The sequence below is a fragment of the Cydia amplana genome, chromosome 7, assembly GCF_948474715.1.
Source record: "Cydia amplana chromosome 7, ilCydAmpl1.1, whole genome shotgun sequence".
Classification (NCBI taxonomy): Eukaryota; Metazoa; Arthropoda; class Insecta; order Lepidoptera; family Tortricidae; genus Cydia; species Cydia amplana.
In genome coordinates this window covers 5051494-5075821 of record NC_086075.1, presented here as the reverse complement: position 1 = coordinate 5075821, position 24328 = coordinate 5051494, and the positions used below count along the sequence as shown (strand labels likewise).

Sequence of the window (24328 nt, the reverse complement as noted above, 5' to 3'; positions counted from 1 at the left end):
CCTGACTATGCTTAGAAACATACTTGTCATACGCAACGCAACGCATGACAAGTATGGTTCTAAGCATACAACTTTCAGGGTTCAGATGTCATAATGCATTGCATACGTTGCGTACGTGGGATAAGTGTGTTTTCGCCTTAATCGTTATGGTTTAACTGTAGTTTTGTCCGCGTTTGCAGTGGCAAGCTAAGCATGCTGGCGATTATCGTTATAGAAGTTTAGATGATATGGAACATCGGTCGCTTCTAGGTAACTATTCACTGGAAAACGCAGCTTGGAGCTTAACGAGGTGAAGGTTTTGCCAAGACCTTAGAGAGCTGCTGGATGGAGGCAGCGCACGACCAGTCGTTGTGGAACATATTGGGGCCATCTGATGTTTTACCCCCTTATTCATAAAACTTAGCAACCTCTTTAAAATTTTTGTAAAATTTTGTCTGTTTCTAAGAAACAGAAATCAACGGTTTGTTAGAATTGACAGACGATTATGTTATGAATATTATTTGTTTATCGTAAAACCATTATAATACATCAGAGGTTTGAAGGCCTGTTTGATTCCTTCCTTCTTTCGCTCATTCCTTCTTAAACTTTCATATGCCATAGTTTGGTTAACTCCACTCTCACACTCCACTCGACCAAAAATTCAATCTTTATGGAGCTCTACAACATTTTTTAAGTATACCTATATTTAAAATTACAAGGCCTTATAATAGTTTGGGTTGTGAGTTCTATGCCAGTATCTAAGAAACGGGACGGTAGAATATATTATTTCAGATTATAGACGACAGACTGGTATCATATTCTAACCTAATTACGCCTCCATACCGGACAAATTCCTCCCTAGTTAAACAACTTCCCACACGCCGGGTAACGCGAGTCGCCCGCCGCAAAAGAAATATGAGGCCAAGTTGCAACTAATTGGGAATCGCGGCCATACGTACAGCTCCCCGGGGAGCATGGTCGAAGTCTAGAATCTGCCTGGATTAGTGAAGGATGCTATTCCCGTTCGTTTATAGGACTTAGAATAGCGAATTGATAGCCTGCCTGCCTGTCATGCAGACGAACAACATCCTCTCTCTTTAGCGTTTTGCTCATGGACCTACAATACAACGTAGTCGTAGTGTCGCTAGGATTAGTCGCTACCTCGTCGCTACACAACTAGGATTCCGTCATCTGCCAATATCCTTGTATGTACGGGCGACACAAACACATTGACAGTTATCTCTAAGCCCTGTTATGCCAATCTGCCATCAGTCGGATCGAGACGTCTGTGCAGTGAAATTGTCAGATGAAAAAAATCAATACGGCATGCGTTGTTGATATTTAAACAGTATTGGAATCATTTTAGTTAGCTGTCATTTCGCTCGGGTTAGCTGCAACTCCAGACTTAAACCTATAGCATCAGCTTAACATAGTTGGCAGCTTTGTGTAAAATTATCCCTAGACATTTAAAATTCAAAACACACAATGTGTATTCTTGTTCCCATACAACACGACGATATCACGTTTTTAGAAACAACCACTGTTGTTAGTGTTGTTACACTGGTCCATTGAGCGATCAGCTCGCCCGCATCGCACCAGCAATAGCAATACAAATCCAGGATTTATAACCGCTGAGCGTCACTTCGCTCGGATTTGTTCGTGGCCCGATCCAGTGTTTGTGCAAATACCCTGGATGCAGTTCAATCGACATCGATTAGTGAGACGTCAGCGCCATTGTGGGGGACATTTGAATTTTAAATGTCTGAGGATAATTTTACACAAAGCTGCCAACTATGTTAAGCTGATGCTATAGGTTTAAGTCTGGAGTAAAATATGCTGGGAAAAATATGTGGCTTTCCATCAAAGAAGGGTCTTTATACCTCATGTGCGATAACGGGCCAAAGTAAAGGACAATTATATTAGAATTTCTGCTGGTATTTCAGAAAAAAAAAATCCTTATTGCACTTGAAGCATAAGAACCCTTCTGTAATGGAAAGCCACATATAACGTTAATAGTAGTGTTGTCGAATTTTCAATGCACACAAATGGCGGAGAGGCTTTTATTCGATATCTGTATGGTAAAACGTAGGTTATAAAATTGGCAAAACGGCTTAAATCGAATTACATGGGCGCCCCTGGAATAACATCAATACTTCAGTGAAAATTGTACAAACCACATTAATACAGCAGTTTTTCCGCTTCCTTACTTGATAGGATCTTTGCTTTATTATTTAGGTATTAAGGTTCTAAACCGCAAGAAGTCAGAAAAAAATACATTTAACTGATTTGCAAGACCGAAGTGATCCCATAAGTGTTCCGTGAACAAAGTTTTGTACGGAACACTAAAAATGTTTGGCGGAGTCAAAGGCCATGCAAATAGAATATAGAATGTCGTGTAGAAAATACGATGGAACTATAATAAACTTTTGCAATGCAACCGTTTATTATTACAGCTTTTATTGTCTCTATCTTTATTCTGATGGCCGCCAATGTTTGCGCAACCCTTTTACCGACGGTCGTGTTTAAAGTTGGATTTAAAATAACGGTTACGTAAAATAACGAGTCAAATCAAATACATTAAAGAAGAGCCAAAGCAATTTTGTTCTATAAACACACAGCATTAAAGCTTAAAAACTAAACAAGGTTTTTCATTAAAAAGCAATAACTAATAATATAGTTAACAAAAAACTATGGTATAAACTATCTTTATTAACAAAATCTTTAATCGAGTAGGTAATAAAATGTATCAATCAATATTGTTTCTAATTTGTTTTTAAACAATGCGTTTCTAGCTAAATTATTATTTTTTGTTTTTGTAATTTTAAATAAGTACTTCTAATACGCGGACTAAGTCACAAGCAGAAGGGAGTATTATAATATCGCTTGAGGTTTTCGCGAAATTAATTATTAAATTATTCCCCCGTGTTATCGACTGAATAGGAATCTCATTACCTGCAGGTTCGACCAATAATTGAAACCATTCATATGTAAATGCCGTGTGTATAATTATTAGTTTGCATCGTTCATTTTGGAATAGCCATTATTATAAAGGCAATGTATTGTTATTGTATTATGTAATAACAATGGTGCCGGGCCTAACCTATTGGGTATAATATTTCAGCCGTTTCAGGACATGTCTCACATGTCTACTCATTACTAGACCCCGGACTTTACATACGAGTATATGTAGATAGAATTAAACGAAAACATTCGTTAGACATAATAATTGATTCGTGTAGACTGTTTATAAAGTTTATTAAAATATAACTCGACGACCGGTCTGGCCTAGTGGGTAGTGACCCTGCCTGTGAAGCCGATGGTCCTGGGTTCGAATCCCGGTAGGGGCATTTATTTGGGTGATGAGCACAGATATTTGTTCCTGAGTCATGAATGTTTTCTATGTATGTAAGTGTGTATTTATCTATATAAGTATGTATATCGTCGCCTATCATCCATAGTACAAGCTTTGCTTAATTTGGGGCTAGGTTGATCTGTGTAAGATGTCCCCTAATATTTATTTATTATTATTTATTATAACTAAAATATAAATGAAATAAAACTTATTCACATTAAAAGACTCCAAAAATATCGACGCACAATTTAAAACCTTTAAATCTAATATTAAAACGATAGTATACTAAGGCTTCTTCGAACAAACGTCGTGCCCATTTATATATTTACCATGGATTGTATATAACCATAGCTATGCCTCTTTGTTAGTCTTTTTTCGATTTTTTGATTATTATAACTAAGATGGATTTAGGAGCGAAAATCAAATGACATTATCAGCGGTCACGTGACATCGTCCCCTTTCCTCTTACCTTAAATTTAGATGACATTTCGTACTGTCTATCTAACATTACAAAAAGAACGCAATATGAACCCAGATAAGGGGGTAAAGGTTACATAAAGAACACCTTGTCCCCCCCTCCCCTAACCCCGCTACATGCCTCTAATTAACCAATTTCGTGAAGTCATGAGCAAATGTCAAAGTTATGCAAATGACACAAAGTAGGGATTTTTCGTTTAATTCTAAAGCGACGCTCATCCTTTTCCGAAAGCAAGAATCTACATAACAAGATGAGCTCGTGGAAATGCTGCTTTAAAAACAAATGTCGTATGTAGATGTCATATTATTTTTCTTTCTGCTGTTTGCGTTTGGAGGTTGATCTTCACACAGACATGATATCAAAATAGATATCGCATGTATCGCGATTTGCACGAAAAGTACATGTTAGTGGGCCGGTTTCTATTTTGTTGTAATTTTTTTATCGACAAATTTCGTGGATAGAGTTCCCTATTCTGTACAATATATACCTAAGCACAACCGTATGTCCTAAAAAACTTTCTCTGAGTTACGAAAACGCATGGAATTTTCACAGCTCAACGAAAGTTTTGATTTCGTATTTATTCCATCCAGAATGAGGAGCTCTTCAAAACAGCCAAATATTTATCCAATTTTTTTTTATTTTTATAACAGCCTATTTCGTGTCCCACTGCTGGGCAAAGGCCTCCCCTTGCATCACGGTTTGTTGCATGTTCCCACCAGTCGCATGTTTTATCCAATGCTAACAAAAAAAAAACAGAAAACCAAATAAAAATCGGCCCTAGTGACTGTTAAGTAACGTTATATTTACATTAAGTACATTATTTTATTATGTAAATGACGAATTAAAGGCACCTGCCGCGATAGCAGAGGACGCTGGTTCGTTTCCAGCCTGGGGCACTGGAGGCCTTGGTCACTTTTTCTTAGTATATGACATTTATTCAAAGTTTATAATTTATAGTAGTGTGTCTACTTGAAATAAAAACAAATTAAAATATTTTCTGAAAATAATTTAATTTGTTCTAATACATAAAGACAAAGTTTAGAGACTGTACATACTTCTCCTTCTGAGACCGTTGTGAGCTATTTGTAGGCGCCTCACAGTTTCGCTGTTACTTACTTCCAACAACCCAGACTACATGGGTGTTCTATCTATACTAGCAAACCTCTGTGCTCCCGAGTACATTACGGTGCGCTCGCTCGTGTGTGCGGAGCGTATAATTTTGCGCGCCATTTGCGAATGGACGTGCGCGGCGTCAGCCTGCCTCGACGTGACCTCCGTCTGCCGCTCCTGGAGTTGTATTACCATTGCCCGACTAGCCAGGGAAAAATAGAGCTCCCTAGCTAACCAGTGTAACGAACTTGGAGTCTCTTACAAACATACGTATAATCACGCCTATTTCCCGAAGGGGTAGGCAGAGACTACGGATTTCCACTTGGTACGATCCTGACATACCTCTTTCGCTTCCGTTACTTTCAGAACATTCCTCATACACGCTCGCCGGTTTAGTGCTCTTGACCTTGAAAGGCTTCTTCAGGATTTCCCCAATCTGATCGGAGAAAGTCCGCCGAGGTCTGCTCCTCACAAGTCTCTTACTAATAAGCACTAGTTCCACTATAATAAGCATGAACCAAATGAAGTGTCTCGATGAAGTTCTAGTCATCCTTTTCTTGTTGTTCGAGCTGGGCAAGCGTTTGGAACAACTATGGTACTTCGATAGAACACATTTTCGTATGAGGTTTCCGATATTTAGTACTCGAGTCCCGGGTTCCTTCGCTGATCTACTGGCGAATGGTAATTATGTGTAATATAATAATGTTCGGAACTGTCACCTTTTGCGTTTAACTGACAGGCTGATATCGTCCGGCGAACTGGTAATCTGTGGGCTCCTTTAAACAACGATATAAATATTTAAATTCACAAAACTATGTACTATAAGTACTAATTCAACCACCCAAACAATTCAAATTGGCCCGTACACGTATGTAATGTAAACAAAAGCCCCCCGAAGTTAAATGATTACAATGAACTCCCTCGCTAAGACAGGGTCACAGCTGCTCCTAATAAATGGCTTGCTTCATAAACGGGCTTAATGAGACAAAGTCTCATCTTGCCATGGGTGTTATACTGAGATATTACTGTTTCGCCGGCGGGACTGGAAAAACTTGAAGTAGGAGCCGAGCCGGATTAAGTTATGCGGGGTATTTTATGGAGGAATACAGTTTTATAATATAATACGGCGGGTGTCTGAGTTATAACGCAGCTTTTGTAACGGATTATACTCGTATATAATATAAGGTAGAATTAAAAAAAAGATTACGGCTTTTGTGGTGATTTAAAAAACTGTGCATTACACCTTTCCAAATGCTCCGTGCAAAGCGGGTGGTTGGGGAAGCCGAAACGATCGCAGCGCTTGATGTGGCCAATAATGACAAGATTGGTAACCGTGTTTCTGTCAATTCCCATACTTCTCAGTTATTTTAGCTTTATAATCATACTTACGATAAAAATGGGTCACGATAGCTATTGTGTGGTAAACTGCAATAATACTGGACGAAACAGTAATAGTAAATTTTATATATTTTCAACGCCGAGCTAGATATTAGCCTTTTATACCATATAGTACTATTCCAGGCCACAACGTAATGGCCCAGGGGTCGGACAAAAAGTGCGGATGACGTCAAACCACTTATAGGATGATTTCAAATAGTATTTTTGATTTTCATAAACAATTATCACTTATCATTTATCAACCTCTTTATTAAACGATATCGCCACTTGAAATGAGTAAGTACGTTTTTGACTGACACATTGTCAATCAGATGAACAATAAATTGACCTCGTTATTGTTTAGCTATTGTATCTTGACGATTATATTTAGCTAAAATGTATATTTACTAATGTATAAGAAAACGCTCTAAAATGTCATCTTTACTCGAATATTGTGGCAAGTTTCGTGAAATTTATTTTATTCACTACATCACCCTACCACCTGTATTATTAATTCCATGGATTTATTTACGATTATTTTGTTACTTCATTAATACTACTTTGTTACTACATGTCACACGGAAGTTTAAATACAAACTCAAACATCATCCTGTGTGCAAGATTACGTCATTTTTACGTCATCCGCACTTTTTGTCCGACCCCTGAATTGGCTAAACATTTTATCTAGTCTATGTCAACACAGAGTTTTTCTTGTATGTTAATAAAATAGTATGGCTGATACAGTGTACCAAAATTAAGTGATTGTAATATTAGTTATTGAAAGCCCATCAAAAGCACACTTTTGGCATGTAGGGTTATCTGTCGCCTGTCACACAAGTGTCACAACAGACATTGTGCCTATTAAGCGGGAGTGTTCAGAACGCATCCTACGTGACGTCACGGACGGCCGATTGCCTCCGAAATTCGAAGATCGTCAACGATCGGATGCGTATATAACGTCCGCCGCCAGCAGCCAACGGCAATCTTCCAAAATACGTTGAAACGACAAACTGTACTTGTAGTTGTACTACTGTATTAAAATAATTTTATTTTACAAATAAATCTCTGTACATAAGTTAAAATAACAAATCTTCATTGAAGATCCTCTTAGGCATCCCTGCACCACTAGAAAGGAGCCTAGGCCTCAACATTTGGTCCTTCACCCGTCGAAGAAGAGCGTCGAGTTCGACTTCGGTACCAGCGCCTGCGAAGAACGCGTCCGCAACGCAGCTTCATCCCGTTTCCCGGAGAGAGGAACTCCGCGAGTCGACTACAGCATCCCATATTAAGGACTGGGGCGTCTCAAGCGGGCGAACAAGCGGCGGTTTCAACTACCAACGGTTTTCGTCAAGGACATCTTCAGCAAAGGTCGTCGAAGATCCCGAGAAGTCCCGGGTTAGCTGAAGAACACCACGAGATCCCGATTCGCAGCATCGCCGTGCGCAGCGTCATCCTACTACTTCAAGGTCCAGCGAGAGTCACGCATCGGCATAGCAGCGAGAACAGGTCGAATTACGGTTCAACACAAGTAAGGTCGTTTCAATATCCTTCTATCCCTAAAAGAAGTAATTCTTCTTCCTTTCCCGTGGTTAATTACCACGCAGCTTCAATATTTCGAACTAATATTGCTCATATTTTCAACATAAATTCAAATTTTGTCAGTTATAAATCCTAACGGTCAAAGTTAAATTTAAATATATCTTTAAAATTACATAAGTTAATTTTCAGTTAAAATAATCATAAGCGCGAATATATCACCGAGCGCATATCAGCTGATCGATTTCGCTATTAGAGGTCAAGGAAACAGTGCATTTAGTATCCTCCTAGTCGCCGAGCGCATCGCATGTGTTTTCCTTATCGGTAATCGATCAATGCAATCAGTGCATACCTATTGTGCGCGTGAACATCGCCCGGTTATTTATTGCGTTTACGGTAATTATCTTCAAGTGAATTCTAATTGGAGTGCTTAAAACCTATCCTTAGTTCATTTAGTGCAAATAATGTCGTTAACGCAGTTAGTTAAACAGCGGGGAACATTAAAATGTAAACTAACCAACTTTAAGACGTTCCTAACGCCATACTTATCGATAGCGACGTTAACTGACGTACAGGCCAGTGAAATTCAGTGCCGTCTTAGTAAGATTGAGGAAATGTATGCAGTGTTTGATGAATTACAGGAGCGGATTGAAGTAGAATCGGAGACCCCCCGGGAGCAATATGTTGAGCGTATGGATTTCGAGAACCAGTACTTCGCCATCCTGGCCAGCGCTCGGGAATTACTTCGCCAGCGTGGCAAGGTGGATGCCGAAAGTAAGGTTATGTCTGAGGCGGGTTCCGGTTCGTGCCAGCATAAAAATAATCTGGTAAGGCTTCCTAAGATTGATCTACCTCACTTTAACGGCAACTATCAATATTTTTTGGAATTCAGGGATACATTTTTGTCTTTGATCCACACTAATGATTCTATAGACGATATTAACAAGTTCCATTACTTGCGTTCCTCCCTACAGGGAAGTGCCGCATTAGTAATTAGAAGTTTGGATTTTAAAGCCGAGAACTATAAGACTGCTTGGGAGCTATTGTTAGCTAGGTATGACAATAAGAGGTTATTAGTTAATAATCACGTTAAAGCTTTGTTCAGTGTCGAGCAAATTCACAAAGAATCTCACAGGGCGTTACGTCATCTTTTGGACATTACGAATAAAAACCTTAGGGCGCTTAACACTTTAGGCCAACCAACCTCTGAGTGGGATACGCTTATTATTTTTATGATGTCATCAAAATTAGATTCGGTAACCAGCCGCGAGTGGGAAGAATTTAGAAATACGTTGGATAATCCTCCGACGTTGGAACAATTTACCACGTTTATTTCGAATAGGTCTGATTTATTGGAGACGCTCGATGAGTCAAAATCGAGTTCAGTTAAGGCTAATCGCCACCCTGATAAACAAAAGAATTTTTTTGTTGTAGCTGAGACTCATAATAAGGCTAATAAACCAAAATACAGCTGTCCCATGTGTGCGCAGAATCATTTTCTGTTTTCTTGCGATTCGTTTCGCAAATTGTCAGTTGACCTTCGTCAAAAGAAAGTCAATGAATTAGACATATGCCAGCTGTGCTTAAGACCAGGTCATCAGTTGTCTAAATGCCGTCTGTCTACTTGTAAATATTGTAGTGAACGGCACAACACCTTGCTTCATACCGAAATAAATAGCGACGCGGTAGAGGTAGCTGCTCTGACCACTGAAAAAATAAATTTGACTCAGCAATCCTCTGCACTGCTTTCCACAGCTTTGGTGAGAGTCAGCGATGCCAAGGGTGCTCTGCATGTCGTCCGCATCATGCTGGACAACTGCAGCTCGACCAACTTCATCAGCGAGAGGCTGCGCAGCAAGCTGCAGCTTCCGGTTTCCTACACGGGCTCCACTGTGACAGGTATTAACAATACCTTATTATCTAAAAGTAATCAGTCTTGCAACGTCACCATAAAATCAATGACGGGAGACTTTGAGTTGGAGCTTAGCTGTCGTGTGCTTCCTCACATAAAGGATTTGTTACCAATGTCATACATAGACATTAAGAACCTGCAAATACCGTCGCATATTCAATTATGCGATCCTACTTTCAACATTCCGTCGGTCATAGACATGTTGGTAGGCGCGGAAGTATTCTGGGAAGTGCTAGGTACTAATAAAATCGATTTAGGGAAGCGTCAACCCAAGCTGTATGACTCGAAATTAGGCTGGTTAATTTCCGGTTCGGTCCTTAATAACAATCAAAATAATCACATTCTCTGTCATGCTTCAGAATTACTTGACACTGATATTGACAAGCAGCTCACGCGTTTCTGGGAGCTCGATAGTGTATCGCCAGTACATAATTTCACCCCCGAAGAGCGGATTTGCGAGGAACATTTTAATAAAACTACGACGCGGACTGACGATGGGCGGTTCGTTGTTACCATGCCACTTAAAGAATCGCCAGAGATTCTAGGCGACTCTTATGAAATGGCTAAGTGCCGTTTCTTATCTTTAGAAAAAAGGTTAAAGCATGATCACGAATTTAGGCAGAATTACAACGCGTTCATGAATGAATATCTCGAATTAGGTCACATGTCCTGCACTGCGCGCGAGTCGAGCGACAGCGGCGTAGAGTGTTTTTTGGCGCATTTTGGGGTGGTAAGGGAGAACAGTCTCACCACTAAATTAAGGGTTGTTTTTGACGCGTCAGCCCCCACCAAATCAGGGGTGTCTTTGAACGGAATACAGAGAGTCGGTCCCACCATTCAGGATGACTTAATTTCAATTTTATTAAGATATAGGCAACATAAGTATGTAATATCAGGTGACATCGAAAAGATGTACCGTCAGATGCTAATTGCACCTGAACAAAGATGCCTTCAGCAGATTTTATGGCGTTTTAATCCGACCGATCGTCTTGAGTGTTACTCTCTGAATACAGTGACATATGGCACAGCTTCGGCTGCCTTTCTGGCTTGCCGCTGCTTAAAGCAGTTAGGTTTAGAGGCGTCAGATTCAGTCATACAGCAATCGATCGTACATGACTTTTATGTCGACGATTACTTGAGCGGCAGCACGAACATCGATGATGCTATACAGTTGGGAAAGGGAGTAATCGACACATTAAAATCAGGTCAGTTAAATTTGCGAAAATTACGGTCTAATAATGTTGAAATATTGCAAGCGTTACAAGGTCACATACAAACAAATAATTGTTCGCAAAATAGTGCAAAAGATAATTTAAATATTCAAAACTTGAGCATTTCCGTGCCATCTAAAACATTAGGGCTAAATTGGCAATGTGACACCGATACCCTTTTCTTTACGATTAATTTAAAAACTTGTAACAATGTCACAAAGCGTCACGTACTTTCGTCAATCGCGCAGGTATTTGACCCGATAGGCTTAGTAGGGCCTTGCGTCTTAGAAGCAAAAATATTGCTGCAAAAATTGTGGCAGGAACGATGCTCGTGGGATCAGAAGATACCGCCCACCCTTAAAGCGCAATGGGGTAAATTCGAAACCACTTTACCATTTCTCAATGAAATTAGAGTTCCGCGCTGGGTTTTAGGCGATTCTAGTGAGGAGATAGAATTAAATATATTCGCAGATGCATCTGAGGCCGCGTACGGAGCTTGCGCCTATGTGAGGACGAAGGATAGCACAGGGACAGTTACGGTCCGTCTTTTAGCCTCTAAAAATAAAATTGCCCCAATTAAAGCCACGACCATTCCCCGGTTAGAACTATCTGGGGCGTTGCTCGGTGCAAGACTGTTTACAAAGATACTGAGCTCACTCACCATAAAATTTAATAAATGCACATTTTGGTGCGATTCAATGATAGTCCTAGGGTGGTTAGCGTCATCACCCGCCAATCTTAAACCTTTTGTACGCAACCGAGTGAGCGAGGTACAGGATGTTACTGCCGGTCACACGTGGCACTACGTGCCCTCAAAAGAAAACCCCGCTGATTTAGCGTCACGAGGCTTAAATGCTAGGCTTCTTGCGGCCTCTGACCTTTGGTGGACAGGTCCCGAATTTCTTAAGCAGGATTCACTTGCCTTGCCCAAGTCGCAGCCTGCATTGCCTACAGATTTACCTGAAATGGTTCATTGTCTGGCAACAGACATTCAAGAGTCTCCATTTTCGCTCCTCCTCGATCGAGTTTCCAAATTCTCTAAATTGGTTCGAGTCGTAGCATATGTCATGAGATTCATTAATAATTGTTCAAGAAATAAGGCTAAGATTACAGGTTTTCTACAAAGTTCAGAATTAACTTCGGCCCGAAAATCGATTATATCTCTGTCTCAAAGAGAAATGTTTGAAGAGGAATATGCCACATTAAAATCAGGCAAAAGTCTTCCTGCAAAAAATAGACTGCTTTCTCTCAGTCCGTACGTTGATACGGATCAGCTGTTAAGAGTAGGCGGGAGACTTGATAACACATATTACAGCGATGACGTCAAGCATCCAATCATATTATGTAGCAAGCATAGGCTCACAAAATTAATATTTGTATTTTTTCACTTACAATTTTTGCACGCAGGTCCTCAATTATTGCTCAATAGCGTCAAGCAGCTTTATTGGCCTCTAGGCGGTAGGAACTTGGCGCGAAAAACGGTAGATAGTTGTGTGACGTGTTGCAGGGTCAAAGGTCAAACTGTTCAACCTATAATGGGAAATTTGCCTGCAACGCGTGCCCAATTAGATCACCCGTTTTTGAACACGGGCACGGACTACGCAGGTCCAATATTGATAGCTGACCGCAAAGGTAGGGGCTGTAGATTAGTCAAAGCCTGGATATGCATTTTCGTATGCTTTGCAGTAAAGGCCGTGCATCTGGAACTTGTCTCAGACCTCACCAAAGACGCATTCATGGCTAGTTTAAACCGGTTTATTGCTCGCCGGGGTAAACCAAAAAATATTTATTGCGATAATGCCACTTATTATACTGGTACCTGTAATGAGCTGTACAGAGTACTGCAAAAATCAGATATTGCATCAAATCTTGCTCAATCTGAAATTAACTTTGTTTTTTCACCTCCCTATTCACCGCATTTCGGTGCCCTATGGGAACGATGCGTGCGCTCAGTAAAGCACCATTTGCGCCGCATTTTAAATCTAACACATTTAACGTTCGAAGGCATGAGCACGTGTTTATCGGATATTGAAGCTGTCCTGAACTCTAGACCTTTAACCCCCATGTCCAGTGACCCTTCCGATCTGACCGCTCTCACACCAGCCCACTTCCTTATTGGACGACCGCTTATGTTTGTTCCCAATTCGCAGAATCCTGTGCCAGAGGAGAAGATCAACACGCTGCAGCGGTATCGGCGCGTGGAGCAGCTCAGACTTCATTTTTGGAACAGATTTAAAGTAGAATATGTTTCACAACTACAGCAAAAAACCAAATGGTTTTCATCACATGATCAACTAGTGGAGGGAGCCCTAGTTATCATCAAGGAGAAAGGGGTGCCCCCTTTAATGTGGCTACTCGGCCGCATAGTAAAGCTTTATATGGGCAAAGATGGAATAGCCCGAGTAGCAGATATAAAAACAAAACGGGGAATAATCAAGCGGGCATTTAATAATATTTGCCCCCTGCCCACTTCCATGTAACGTGCATTGCACTCCGGATTATGCACAAGCACTCACATCCTGCTCTCAATTATAGGTTCCTTGAAGTACTTCAACGCCGGGAGCATGTTCAGAACGCATCCTACGTGACGTCACGGACGGCCGATTGCCTCCGAAATTCGAAGATCGTCAACGATCGGATGCGTATATAACGTCCGCCGCCAGCAGCCAACGGCAATCTTCCAAAATACGTTGAAACGACAAACTGTACTTGTAGTTGTACTACTGTATTAAAATAATTTTATTTTACAAATAAATCTCTGTACATAAGTTAAAATAACAAATCTTCATTGAAGATCCTCTTAGGCATCCCTGCACCACTAGAAAGGAGCCTAGGCCTCAACAGGGAGAACATACATTTTTAACATAAAATGTGTTGATTAAAACCTGTGAAAAAGGTCAAAGTTTTTATAATTGCAAGCATCGTACGTATCCCCAGGAAGAGGATCACTAAGTGAGTCATCAAAACATAGTGAAACATGCGTTTTTTCATTGAAACAACAACGAAGGAAATTGACCGAATAATATAAAATACACAGATAATTCTTACTGTTTTCACTAAAGCAAAAACCAGGTGTATTTAACATTAAATACGAATAGATTCCGCACATTGTTAAGTACATTATAGTAAATATTTTTAAGGAATAATCTTTATTTTGTTGCGCTCGCTATTTGACAGCGCCGACCACGTTGCGAACACTAGGCGGCGCTGCCATCGTGCACAGTGCCACGCGTTCAATAGTATCTATTACAGTCTTATTATTTTACATATGGAAATGTATCTCTTTTTGTTAAGCTGATAAGGAATGTAGAATACTTTTGATAGGTACGTATTCTGATCTGTTACTTTTGATGCTGCTCTACTTAACTATATGTATACCTATGTAATTCCTATAGATTATAACTGTATGGCGACCATTAGTTTGACAGAACCACATATAAAATAAGGTTGATCAAGAACAGGCTTCTTCGTGGAATTTTGAATAATTCCGTAAGTATTTTCCCACCAATTAAGTTATACCTACTCATTGCTTTATCGGGACTCGGCTACCAGATCATGAAATTAGGCTTCTTTTTGGATATTTGACTTTTTTGTTATAGTTACCTACTAAAGCTCGTGGGTTGAGAAGTCATGCAGACCTCATTACAATAGGTACGCCTACTCTAGTATAGCACCATATAGCAGTTATGTAAGTCACATAAATTTTTTATATCACCACGCGCCGTAATCTTTTCTTTAATGGCCGCTCTTGGATTCTGGTCGAGGAAGCAATGCATGTCATTCCCAAATACATTCTGCCCAAACTGATCCCTGTCTACCTAATCTTAAAATCCGTAGCAAGTATTTAAAATCGAAGACCTCATGTAACTGGTTTTTGGCAAGTTTTCAGGCAGTTGTGAATAGTAACAGGTACCGTTTGGAAGCAATCGCGGATCGTTCCGTGGCTCAAGGGGGTTCTTTCCATGCAAATTCGACCGCTGAAGCAATATCGTAGCGCTTGTGGTCTAGAATCGTAAAACAGACGGGCGCACTAATACTTTACCTTCCGTATACCTGGGATCATAGCCAAGATGAAAATCGGCTACCGCAAAACTACAATCGAATAGTTAAAAGTTGTCACTTGACTCTATGTCCTCTTGCATTCTCAAGCTGTATTAATAAATGGCATATGCTCAGATTTTTAATATTATGATGCGATTACAAATCATTTGTTTTGATAGCTAATAAAAAATTACCTAAAAATGCATGAGAACGTCACGTGATATGATGACGAATATTTATAGGGCCGAACCTAAAAGAACTGCTACGACCGAAAATTTAAAAAAGCCAGGATTTATTTTCTATTTCTTCTATTTTTCATTCGCCTACCAAATAGTACCTCTATTTGTTTATGTATTCCCTGGTATTTTTCAAAAATACTGTATGTTCGTAGATCGTTAAATGTTTTTACTATTTTTGTACAGTAACGTCATAGAGAAATATAGTAAAACAAGAGTGCTCACTCCATACATCACTTAGACTATTAATTTCAGTGTCTACATCTAGCATCGAGTAGCGGAACTATCAGTACTGCTACATCTATTGTCAAGTAGCAGTAAGTACTGATAGTTCCGCTACTCGATGCTAGATGCTAATAGTCTTTTTGGTACTAAAACTGATGTATGGAGTGAGCAATCTATGTATTTTTTTCTCTATGGTAACGTGTAAATAGCGAACACGACGTAAAATACTGACGAATACAGCTTAGAAATATGTATAAAGGTATAAATGGTTACATTATGTCATTTTAGGTAATTTTATATTAACTATTACATTAAAATATTAATAAACCATCGTTAATATAATATATTAAGTACTTGTTACCCTTTGACATTATTTATTAGTGCATACTGTAACACTCTCCCACCTCTCTCCTTAACTAACCCTACTTTACCCTACCTAGCTAGACCTAGACTATCCTAAAATACTAAAAATTCCAATAAGAAAATCTAAAATTCTAAAACCCTTTAAAATACCGCAATCCGTAAATACCTTTATTAATAAATATAAAAATAATGTTATTAACCTAAAACAATACTAATTAAATAAGTTAATATCTTGAATTGGATCAGTAAATTGGCCAAATGATCGTCTAGTGTTTATGTAGAACCCTTCGTCGTAACCGCTAATAGTAACCGAAATCCTTTTCGCATATAAGGAAAGAGTTATGAATCCTAATAATGTCAAATAATTATTAAACCGTAAATTATGACAAAGTAAAACATGTCCGAGATGTAAGAAAGAATATTGCAAATTTAGTAATGTTAAACTTAGTTTGACTAAGTCTGTAATATGATGTAAAATTAATAGTAAAATGTCATAATTAAGTCTGTCCGAGAAATGTCATAGTAAAATTGTCAGTAAAGTATGTCAAAGTAGTAAAGTCTGTCAAATGTAATAGTCAGTTGGTCAATGTCAGAATGAATTCTAATAAATGTCACAATTACAAACATTTTTGTTTTTGGGGTATAGATGTCGCTCCGCCTCCGCGACACCCGTGATCATCATCCAGTTGCAGGTCAGAATCCCCGCCCCAGTTCGGAAGGAACTATTTTGTGGTCCAGAAGGGACATCTTTTATAATGACTGGCCTACTTCACCATTTGACCAAGTCATTATTTTGTGACATTTTTCGTCAACATTGAGAGGAAATCAAAGGGACAATTTAACATAACAAAATACTGGTAGTAGAGCAGCTGTATTTGATCCACTCTAATTCCCCAGAATACTGCAATTTTGTAGTATACGTATTTCAATATTCAATGAAATGATATTATCCAAACATTAGCTGTAGTCATTTTGAATCTCACTTTCGGACCAAAATAAACTACGGTCTTGCATCTGCCTCGACCTAGCCCGGACAAACCACTCACTGATATATTTCAATAATAATATGACCTTGTATTTTTAAGGCCAAGTGTGAAAATTACAGATCTGTAGAAAACAGAATGAAATCGTCATACAGACTGCCAAGGGACAGGCAAAATAAATATTTCTCTCATAGCAAATTGACTCTACAATACTACAGTATATTGTGGTTATTAACTTTAGTTTTTCCCACAATATATTTCTACCAGTAGCGTTGCAAAGGACCAAGATATATTTAAAGTCATAAGTAAATATGTCAAGTTTGTCAACAAGTCATAAATAAGTATATGTAATAAATCCTAATATTCCCTAACCCCACACTACATCCTAGCTATAGCTATTTTTGAAATTAACCCATAAACCCATAATTATAATCGTAATATACAATAAAAATAGCCATATCAAATGTATCGAAGGGGAACCTAGCTATTTACTGTGAATATCTAATGGCTTTGCTAAATTAAAATTATAATCCTAGATTAATCCTACACTCCCTAAGCCAAACAAATATAAAACCTAGCCCTAACAGCTAAACTAACCAACTAATCTACCGATATATTTGCAAACTAGTATCCCGGGATACACATTTAATTTACTCGCGTAATTACTCGATGTGCAATGAGTAATCTCTAGTCTACAGCTAACTAAGACGAGTGAGGAAGCTCGATTTAGTCTAGATCCTATTCCTCGTGTGCTGGCCAATATATCCACACAGGGGGTTGGGACAGCGGATATATAGCCGGAAAAGGGTAATATAAAAGTGAATATATAAATACATAGATACGGGATATTTGGACTAGAACCTGGCTTTTTTAAGAAGTCTAGTTGACAACCCAAATCGTCCAGATTCCAGGGGTAAAACCTGTCTTAATAAACGCAGGAACTGCCAGGTCCCACCTGGTATTTATCAAAAATCCGCAATTAGTGAACTAGGGCTGTAGTTGACACCGTTTGGTTACCCGCCCTATCTCTCTAACCACCCAGCACTGTGCTGAATTGGAACTTGTTCTATCTACCCCATAATTTATATAAGAAAGCTATGAAATATATCGCAAAACTACTTTAAATTAATATATAAAGTCCTCCAACCAAGATCATTTCAGTGTTAAATATCACTAAAATAATCCAAGTCAAAACACTAAATATATTAAAGACAATTAAATCACAAATTAATAAATTGCACTGAAAACTAAACAAGACTTTAAAACCTTTAGTAATCTATTGATTTGTAACCTAAACTTCACCAATATATTCACATACATTAGCGCTTGTCTGAGCACAAATCAATAAATAAATAAAATAATTTAAATTCACTATGAAAGGCACTATGAACAACACAAACTTTATAATCTTATTAAGTCTATTGATCAATAGTTTAGACTTCACTTAGTACAATTTTAAATACTAGCGCTTGTCTAATCTACAAACCAATAAACAATAAAACCCTCAAAATTAACACAAATTAAATGAACTTTTCTAAAACTATCAAATAAAACCCCACAACAAGTTACGTTATATTATGCTCCAACCCAAACTCTACCAGCATCATAAGATTCTAGCAAAGTCCAGGCCAGGTCACAACATAGGTAACCTAGATTAACCTAACCACCTACACTATTGAACCAGTTCCAACGGACTGCTGAAGGCCAAGAAAATGCTTGTGCAATTCCTTATAAACATCCCTACCATGCCATAACGCTTCCCCGCTATTCCCAGTTCCTTTGCCCTCATTGGTATACCTCAAACCTATGCTGAACTTCATAATCGCATACAAATTTAACCCTATTTACTAATTAAAATAAGGTCCAACTTGACCTACTTAATGGGTGTGGTTTAAAATATTATTATGACGGCTGTGGGTTGTCATCTCAGTTTCTTTTAGGGTTCGCATCTCAAAAGGCAAAAACGGAAACCCCACAGGACCACCCGTGCGCCTGTCTATCCGTCTGTCACAATCTACCTTCTCCAAAACTACTGGATTATTTAAGTTCAAATTTGGCACACATATGTAAGTTTGTGACTCAAAGTCAGACATGTATTGTAAACAAATGAATTTTAAATATGGATGCCGTTCCTGGGGAATAAATGAGAAAATCTAAAAATAAAGTTCTTCAAACTATATCGCGCTGTATATCAAATAAAAGAGTTTATCGCAAGAATCTTAAATATATTCTTTTTTTTATAATTTTAGGATAAACAGTTCACTCACGTTTAACATAAAAATAGATTGCCAAAATCCGTGCAACTTACTGAACCCCCCGGAACGCGAACCCGACCCGCACATGGCCATTCTATTCTAATCGCCTTTGTTTTTTTATATGAGCCATTTATTGTAGAGCTCCGCCCTTTCTTAATTCTTTATAATATGGTTCAGTTTTGCATAGAATATTTTAACCAAAACAAACATATCTCATTCATTTTTATGATGACGTGCGAAGTGTTAATCGAAATTTGAAACTAGTACTTGAGCTAAGAGAACCAATCTAATTTTTAGGCAATGTTTTATAATGCAAAAGCTTTATGACATTGAAATAAAGTTCAAATTATTTTATAAACAAGTATCTTAATAAATGGTTTACTACAAATCACCAGGCCCTTCAAAACTTTATCTAGAATTTCAGTCACTTCGGCTTATTTAAGATGTGAGACGAAAAATAGCTGTTCCAATTACCGTGAGAAACAAGAATTAAATTTAGCCGATTTAAAAATAGAATAATGCTATGTTTACATATAATGATAACATGACAGATAGATTCTGGCATGTTACAATCGCCTCCCAAAATTTGCTGTAGCTTAAATATATTAACAATATATTTGCGAAAGTAAATTTTCGAACGAAACCAAAATAAGAAAATTAATCGTAATCAAAATAATGCAATTAAACTCTAATAAGAAACCTTTTTAACATTCTTCCCTTCTGTGTGTGCCTTTTTTTTTTGTTGCGGCTGTGTGTAGTGTGTGTTTAAACCAAACAGAGGAATGAACACTTCTGAGAGTATAAGTTAACAAGTCCAGTCATGTTAAAAATAAACAATTAAAAGCGCAACCAGTTAATCCTGCCTCAACAAGAGAATAGAAGTTGTGCTTGCAGAACATTTGTCCTGACCTTCTATCGATCCGAATGATACATACGCACGTTTCCGACTTAAGTCTGCATTTTGACGACCAAGAAAGGAACTGAACGTATCCCTTCGTAAGACAAGATTGAACCTTCTGCCAAGCAGCATATAATGCCACTCGACGAGTCGCTTCCCTCTTCTGCCAAGCAACATATGGAGATGTCACTCGACGGGTTTTTCTTTTTTAAAAGATTTAATTCCAACACCGTAACTCATGACTTATATCCCCAAAAAGCCTTTCCTAGTCTGGAGCATGTACATCATTAACGGGACGTTAAAATAAAAGATTAAGCTCTGCTTAACCCTTAGCTTCTACAATGAAGTGCCAAAATGTATTAATTATAAACATTATTTTGTATATAATTGAACAACTAAATAGTACTAACCAATAAAAAAGCACAACTAATCATTAACCTGATTCGAAATGAGCTAAATAATACACTTCATCTTTAAACATTTTTTAAGCTCATCTCGCATTATGCTTTTCCATATGAAGAAAGCACTATGACGTCACATTAACGATGGGTATGTGGGTTTCTATTCTGATGTTGTGTGTAGTGTAGAAATAACACGGCGGCAGTTTATAAATCTGCAAATATGCTCTTTTTTTTTTTAGCGAGCCTAACCTAACACCAAACTACCGTGTTACCTCCCTTGTATAGTGTAATGTTCCAGTCAGAATGTCAAAAAAGCGTTTTGATTATAGTCTTGCTATCTTCCCAGGGTCCTGCATATATTTTTTTTTTGTTCATCAAACATTCGTCATAGTTATGCACCTCCTTGCTCACTTTCACACACCCCTGAAAATTTAACAAAACTTCCGCTAATAAAATAATTGAAATCAAAGAAGTTTTAATGATCTGTAATCTTTTTATGAAAATTTACTGTTAGCAAACATACGATCAATACATCTATTATAAAAAACTACTATTGTTTTTATGACTCTATTACCCATTTGAAAATACCAAAAATGCAATATACTACAAAGTCAAAATTCAAAATACTATACCAACTTGTGATAGAAAAAACTACAATACTAATTCTTTTACTTGACATAAAATATAACTATGGAGAGCCCAGCAAAATATAATAAACATGTTAAACTTTGAAAATATCTAAAAATTACCAAATAAAATTAAAACGTTTTTGACATAAAAAGAAGCAATTTAATGTGACGATCAATTATATTATCAACTATAAAATTAAATCTGTTAATTGAATTGGATATTACTAGAAATTCAAACGTAAATAAATTGTTTGTAATTTGAAATTTACTATTATTTTTTTTAAACCTAACGTACTAATTATTTATTGAAATTATAAATACATATTTTATTTAAGCTCAACTCTTTTAAGTTCCCACGCAATTAGACTTAAACACCAACATAGGTTAGCTAAGCCAATCTTGTCTCTCACTGCAAAAACGCCCTTATTGTATATGACACAAGTTACAACAAATTACCTAATCATTTGAAAGTCATGGATCTGAAATTATTTAATTCAAACGCAAAAATGTGGCTTATAGAAAATGTTTTACTGTATTACTGATTATTTAAATAACTCATAAATATTCCTAGCATTTATGTAAATATGTAAATATAAATGTGACAAATGTATCTATAACTGAAAAAATAAAATCTGAAAGTAACTGAACGTGTAATTGTATAATTATTCATCCTACAATGTAACCTGATTCGTATATACCGTAAAACGTTAAACTCCAATATTGACATATTTTTAATTATTCAATATTTCAATTCTAGCTCGGAAATTGTAATATTCTTAACAAACTTTGTTTACACATAAGAACACTAAAACCAAAAACTATAAACCGCTTCAATAACCACTAAGTAAAATAAAACAATAGCTTAATTGCAACTTAGTAACTTACGCATTCCTATACCTACTCAAAGAATTCAAAAAATAAAGATAAACCCTTTCATATAACACCGAGCGAATACACGCACCAACGTAAATGCCCGATTGTATGAAGTTATCCACAAGTCAACGTACCTACGGACTTGTTAAAAAAGTTTATTGAATAACGCAATGTTAACAATATTGAGTATAAAAGACCTACAATATTTATGAAATAGGTAATTTATGGTAATGCTCAATTATGTGCCTAAATATACAATTAATTACTAAATAACCTAGATGAATTAAACTTTTTACATTATTGTATATCTATCTATTGTGTTAGTGAAAAAAACATATACCGAATTTCGCTCATACGAAACTTCATGAAATACATTAATTGTTTTCTAATTTATTTTTTTAATTATCTTCGTTGTTCTATTTAAAAACAAGCACTCAAAATGTATCTAGAAAATCCTTGATTCGTTAGTGGCACGTAATAGGAGATACACGAAAAATAAAATGACCGCTATTTCGTGAGTTGATTTATTGCAATTTTAAGGTATTTCTATGCATATATTCAATATTTTTTCTTATCAAATCAATTACTAAGGAACCCACAGAAACACTCCCAAAAACTTTTATTCGAATGGGTTTAGCTTTTCCTTCCTATAAGTTTAACAAGTGAGAGCGCGCACCTTACGCCTAAAAAAAGTGCACGCATATAACACAGCTGTTCGCGGCCGTCTGATAGTTTCGACCGTCGTATTACTCTCAGTTTAATCACTAAAATATTGGTTATTATTTTATTGAAGAGATTAAATAATACAGATTTTTTTCATATGTATAATTTAAATAAACAATACTTGAATTCCTTATTATTTACGCCAGAAACAAAACTAACGAAATAACGTACTAACACGAACTTGGGGCCCTTTACCTTAATCGAAAAAGTAATATAATATTATAATCGAAAAAGTTATTTATGTAAAACAAAACTAATAGAATAATGTATTAGAAACATGCTTGCCTGTGAGACCTGTCAACAAAGGACAAATGAAGATTGTCTTATCAAATGCATTTGATAGGAAAACGCAAATATTGCTACTGAAAGCTAGTAATAAATACGTAGGTACAGTTAGCATTAATTTTACGTATTCTTAATGTTTTAAATTTTAGTGATTCTAGTAAAATAATGTTATCCACAGCTAAGCACTAAGCATAACTTCAGCACAAAAAACGTAAGTAATCTTAATATTTATTTGACTTCACACTAAAAGTTATTCCCTACATGGTAAAATAAACAAACACATTCACACTTTAACCTCGAGCGATAACGAAAACAACACACATATTGCAGTCAAGTGGTTGGCGCGACGGTTTTTTTTAAACTTCTACGAATGACTTTAACTCTAAACAATAATAGACTCAACTTCAGTTAAAGTGGCCGTCGCGACTTGTTTTTTGTAACTAGTCTAACTAATCTCGATAACTTTTAAGTATGCCACTAGTTTCTAATTTCCAAATTCTACAACGACTGGAATATTCATATCAGAATCTAATAACAACAAAACTGCATTTTTAGACTATTTTAAGAATTACTATGTACGCCTCCCCATGTATACAACTTTAATAATCTTAGCAATCAACTATCAAATTACATTTAGAAAATTACTATATAAGTATATACATGTACGCCTCCCCATATATACAACTTTAATTATTTTAGCCAACTAAGATTTTTTTTTTAAGTTCTAATATTTAATCGCGTAAAAGTATGTAAAAGCTACGACTATCTTGGCAATTAATACATACGCCTAAAATGTATTTTCAGAATGATCATAAAAAACGTTTTCTAATTAACATAAAAACTCAGTGCCATAATATGCTATCCGTTTTCACGACAACAATTGTGTTGCTATAATCGACCGTTTTCACAAATCAACTATAACAACAACTTTGATCCAAAACAAGACATGTAATTCAAAATCAAAATGAAACTAATAACGTTGAACAAATAATAGAATCAAATTAAATAAACTTAATCTCAATATAAATTATACAATACAAAACAGTCACGGTATAATTTTATAAATGAACGAATTATTATAAAATATAAGCTATAAAAAATATGTTTAAGTTATCCGCGGTCACGGAACCAATTATACAAATTAATAAAATCAAATGATATAAACTTTATCCTGGTCTCTGGCACCAATTGTAACACTCTCCCACCTCTCTCCTTAACTAACCCTACTTTACCCTACCTAGCTAGACCTAGACTATCCTAAAATACTAAAAATTCCAATAAGAAAATCTAAAATTCTAAAACCCTTTAAAATACCGCAATCCGTAAATACCTTTATTAATAAATATAAAAATAATGTTATTAACCTAAAACAATACTAATTAAATAAGTTAATATCTTGAATTGGATCAGTAAATTGGCCAAATGATCGTCTAGTGTTTATGTAGAACCCTTCGTCGTAAC

The 24328-nt window shown here is 36.9% G+C and overlaps 2 protein-coding genes across 2 annotated transcripts in view; one reads left to right on the top strand and one right to left on the bottom strand.

The window, feature by feature from the left end:
* LOC134649371 (uncharacterized) overlaps window positions 1-24328 on the bottom strand; it is a 385348-nt gene that overhangs the window by 46779 nt on the left and 314241 nt on the right. The window lies entirely within an intron of this gene.
* LOC134649820 (uncharacterized) lies at window positions 8216-13527 on the top strand. Its single transcript, XM_063504649.1, has 2 exons — window positions 8216-8659; window positions 13106-13527. Exons 1-2 carry the CDS (start codon window positions 8297-8299, stop codon window positions 13433-13435), a joined length of 693 nt encoding a protein of 230 aa, XP_063360719.1. The 5' UTR covers window positions 8216-8296; the 3' UTR covers window positions 13436-13527.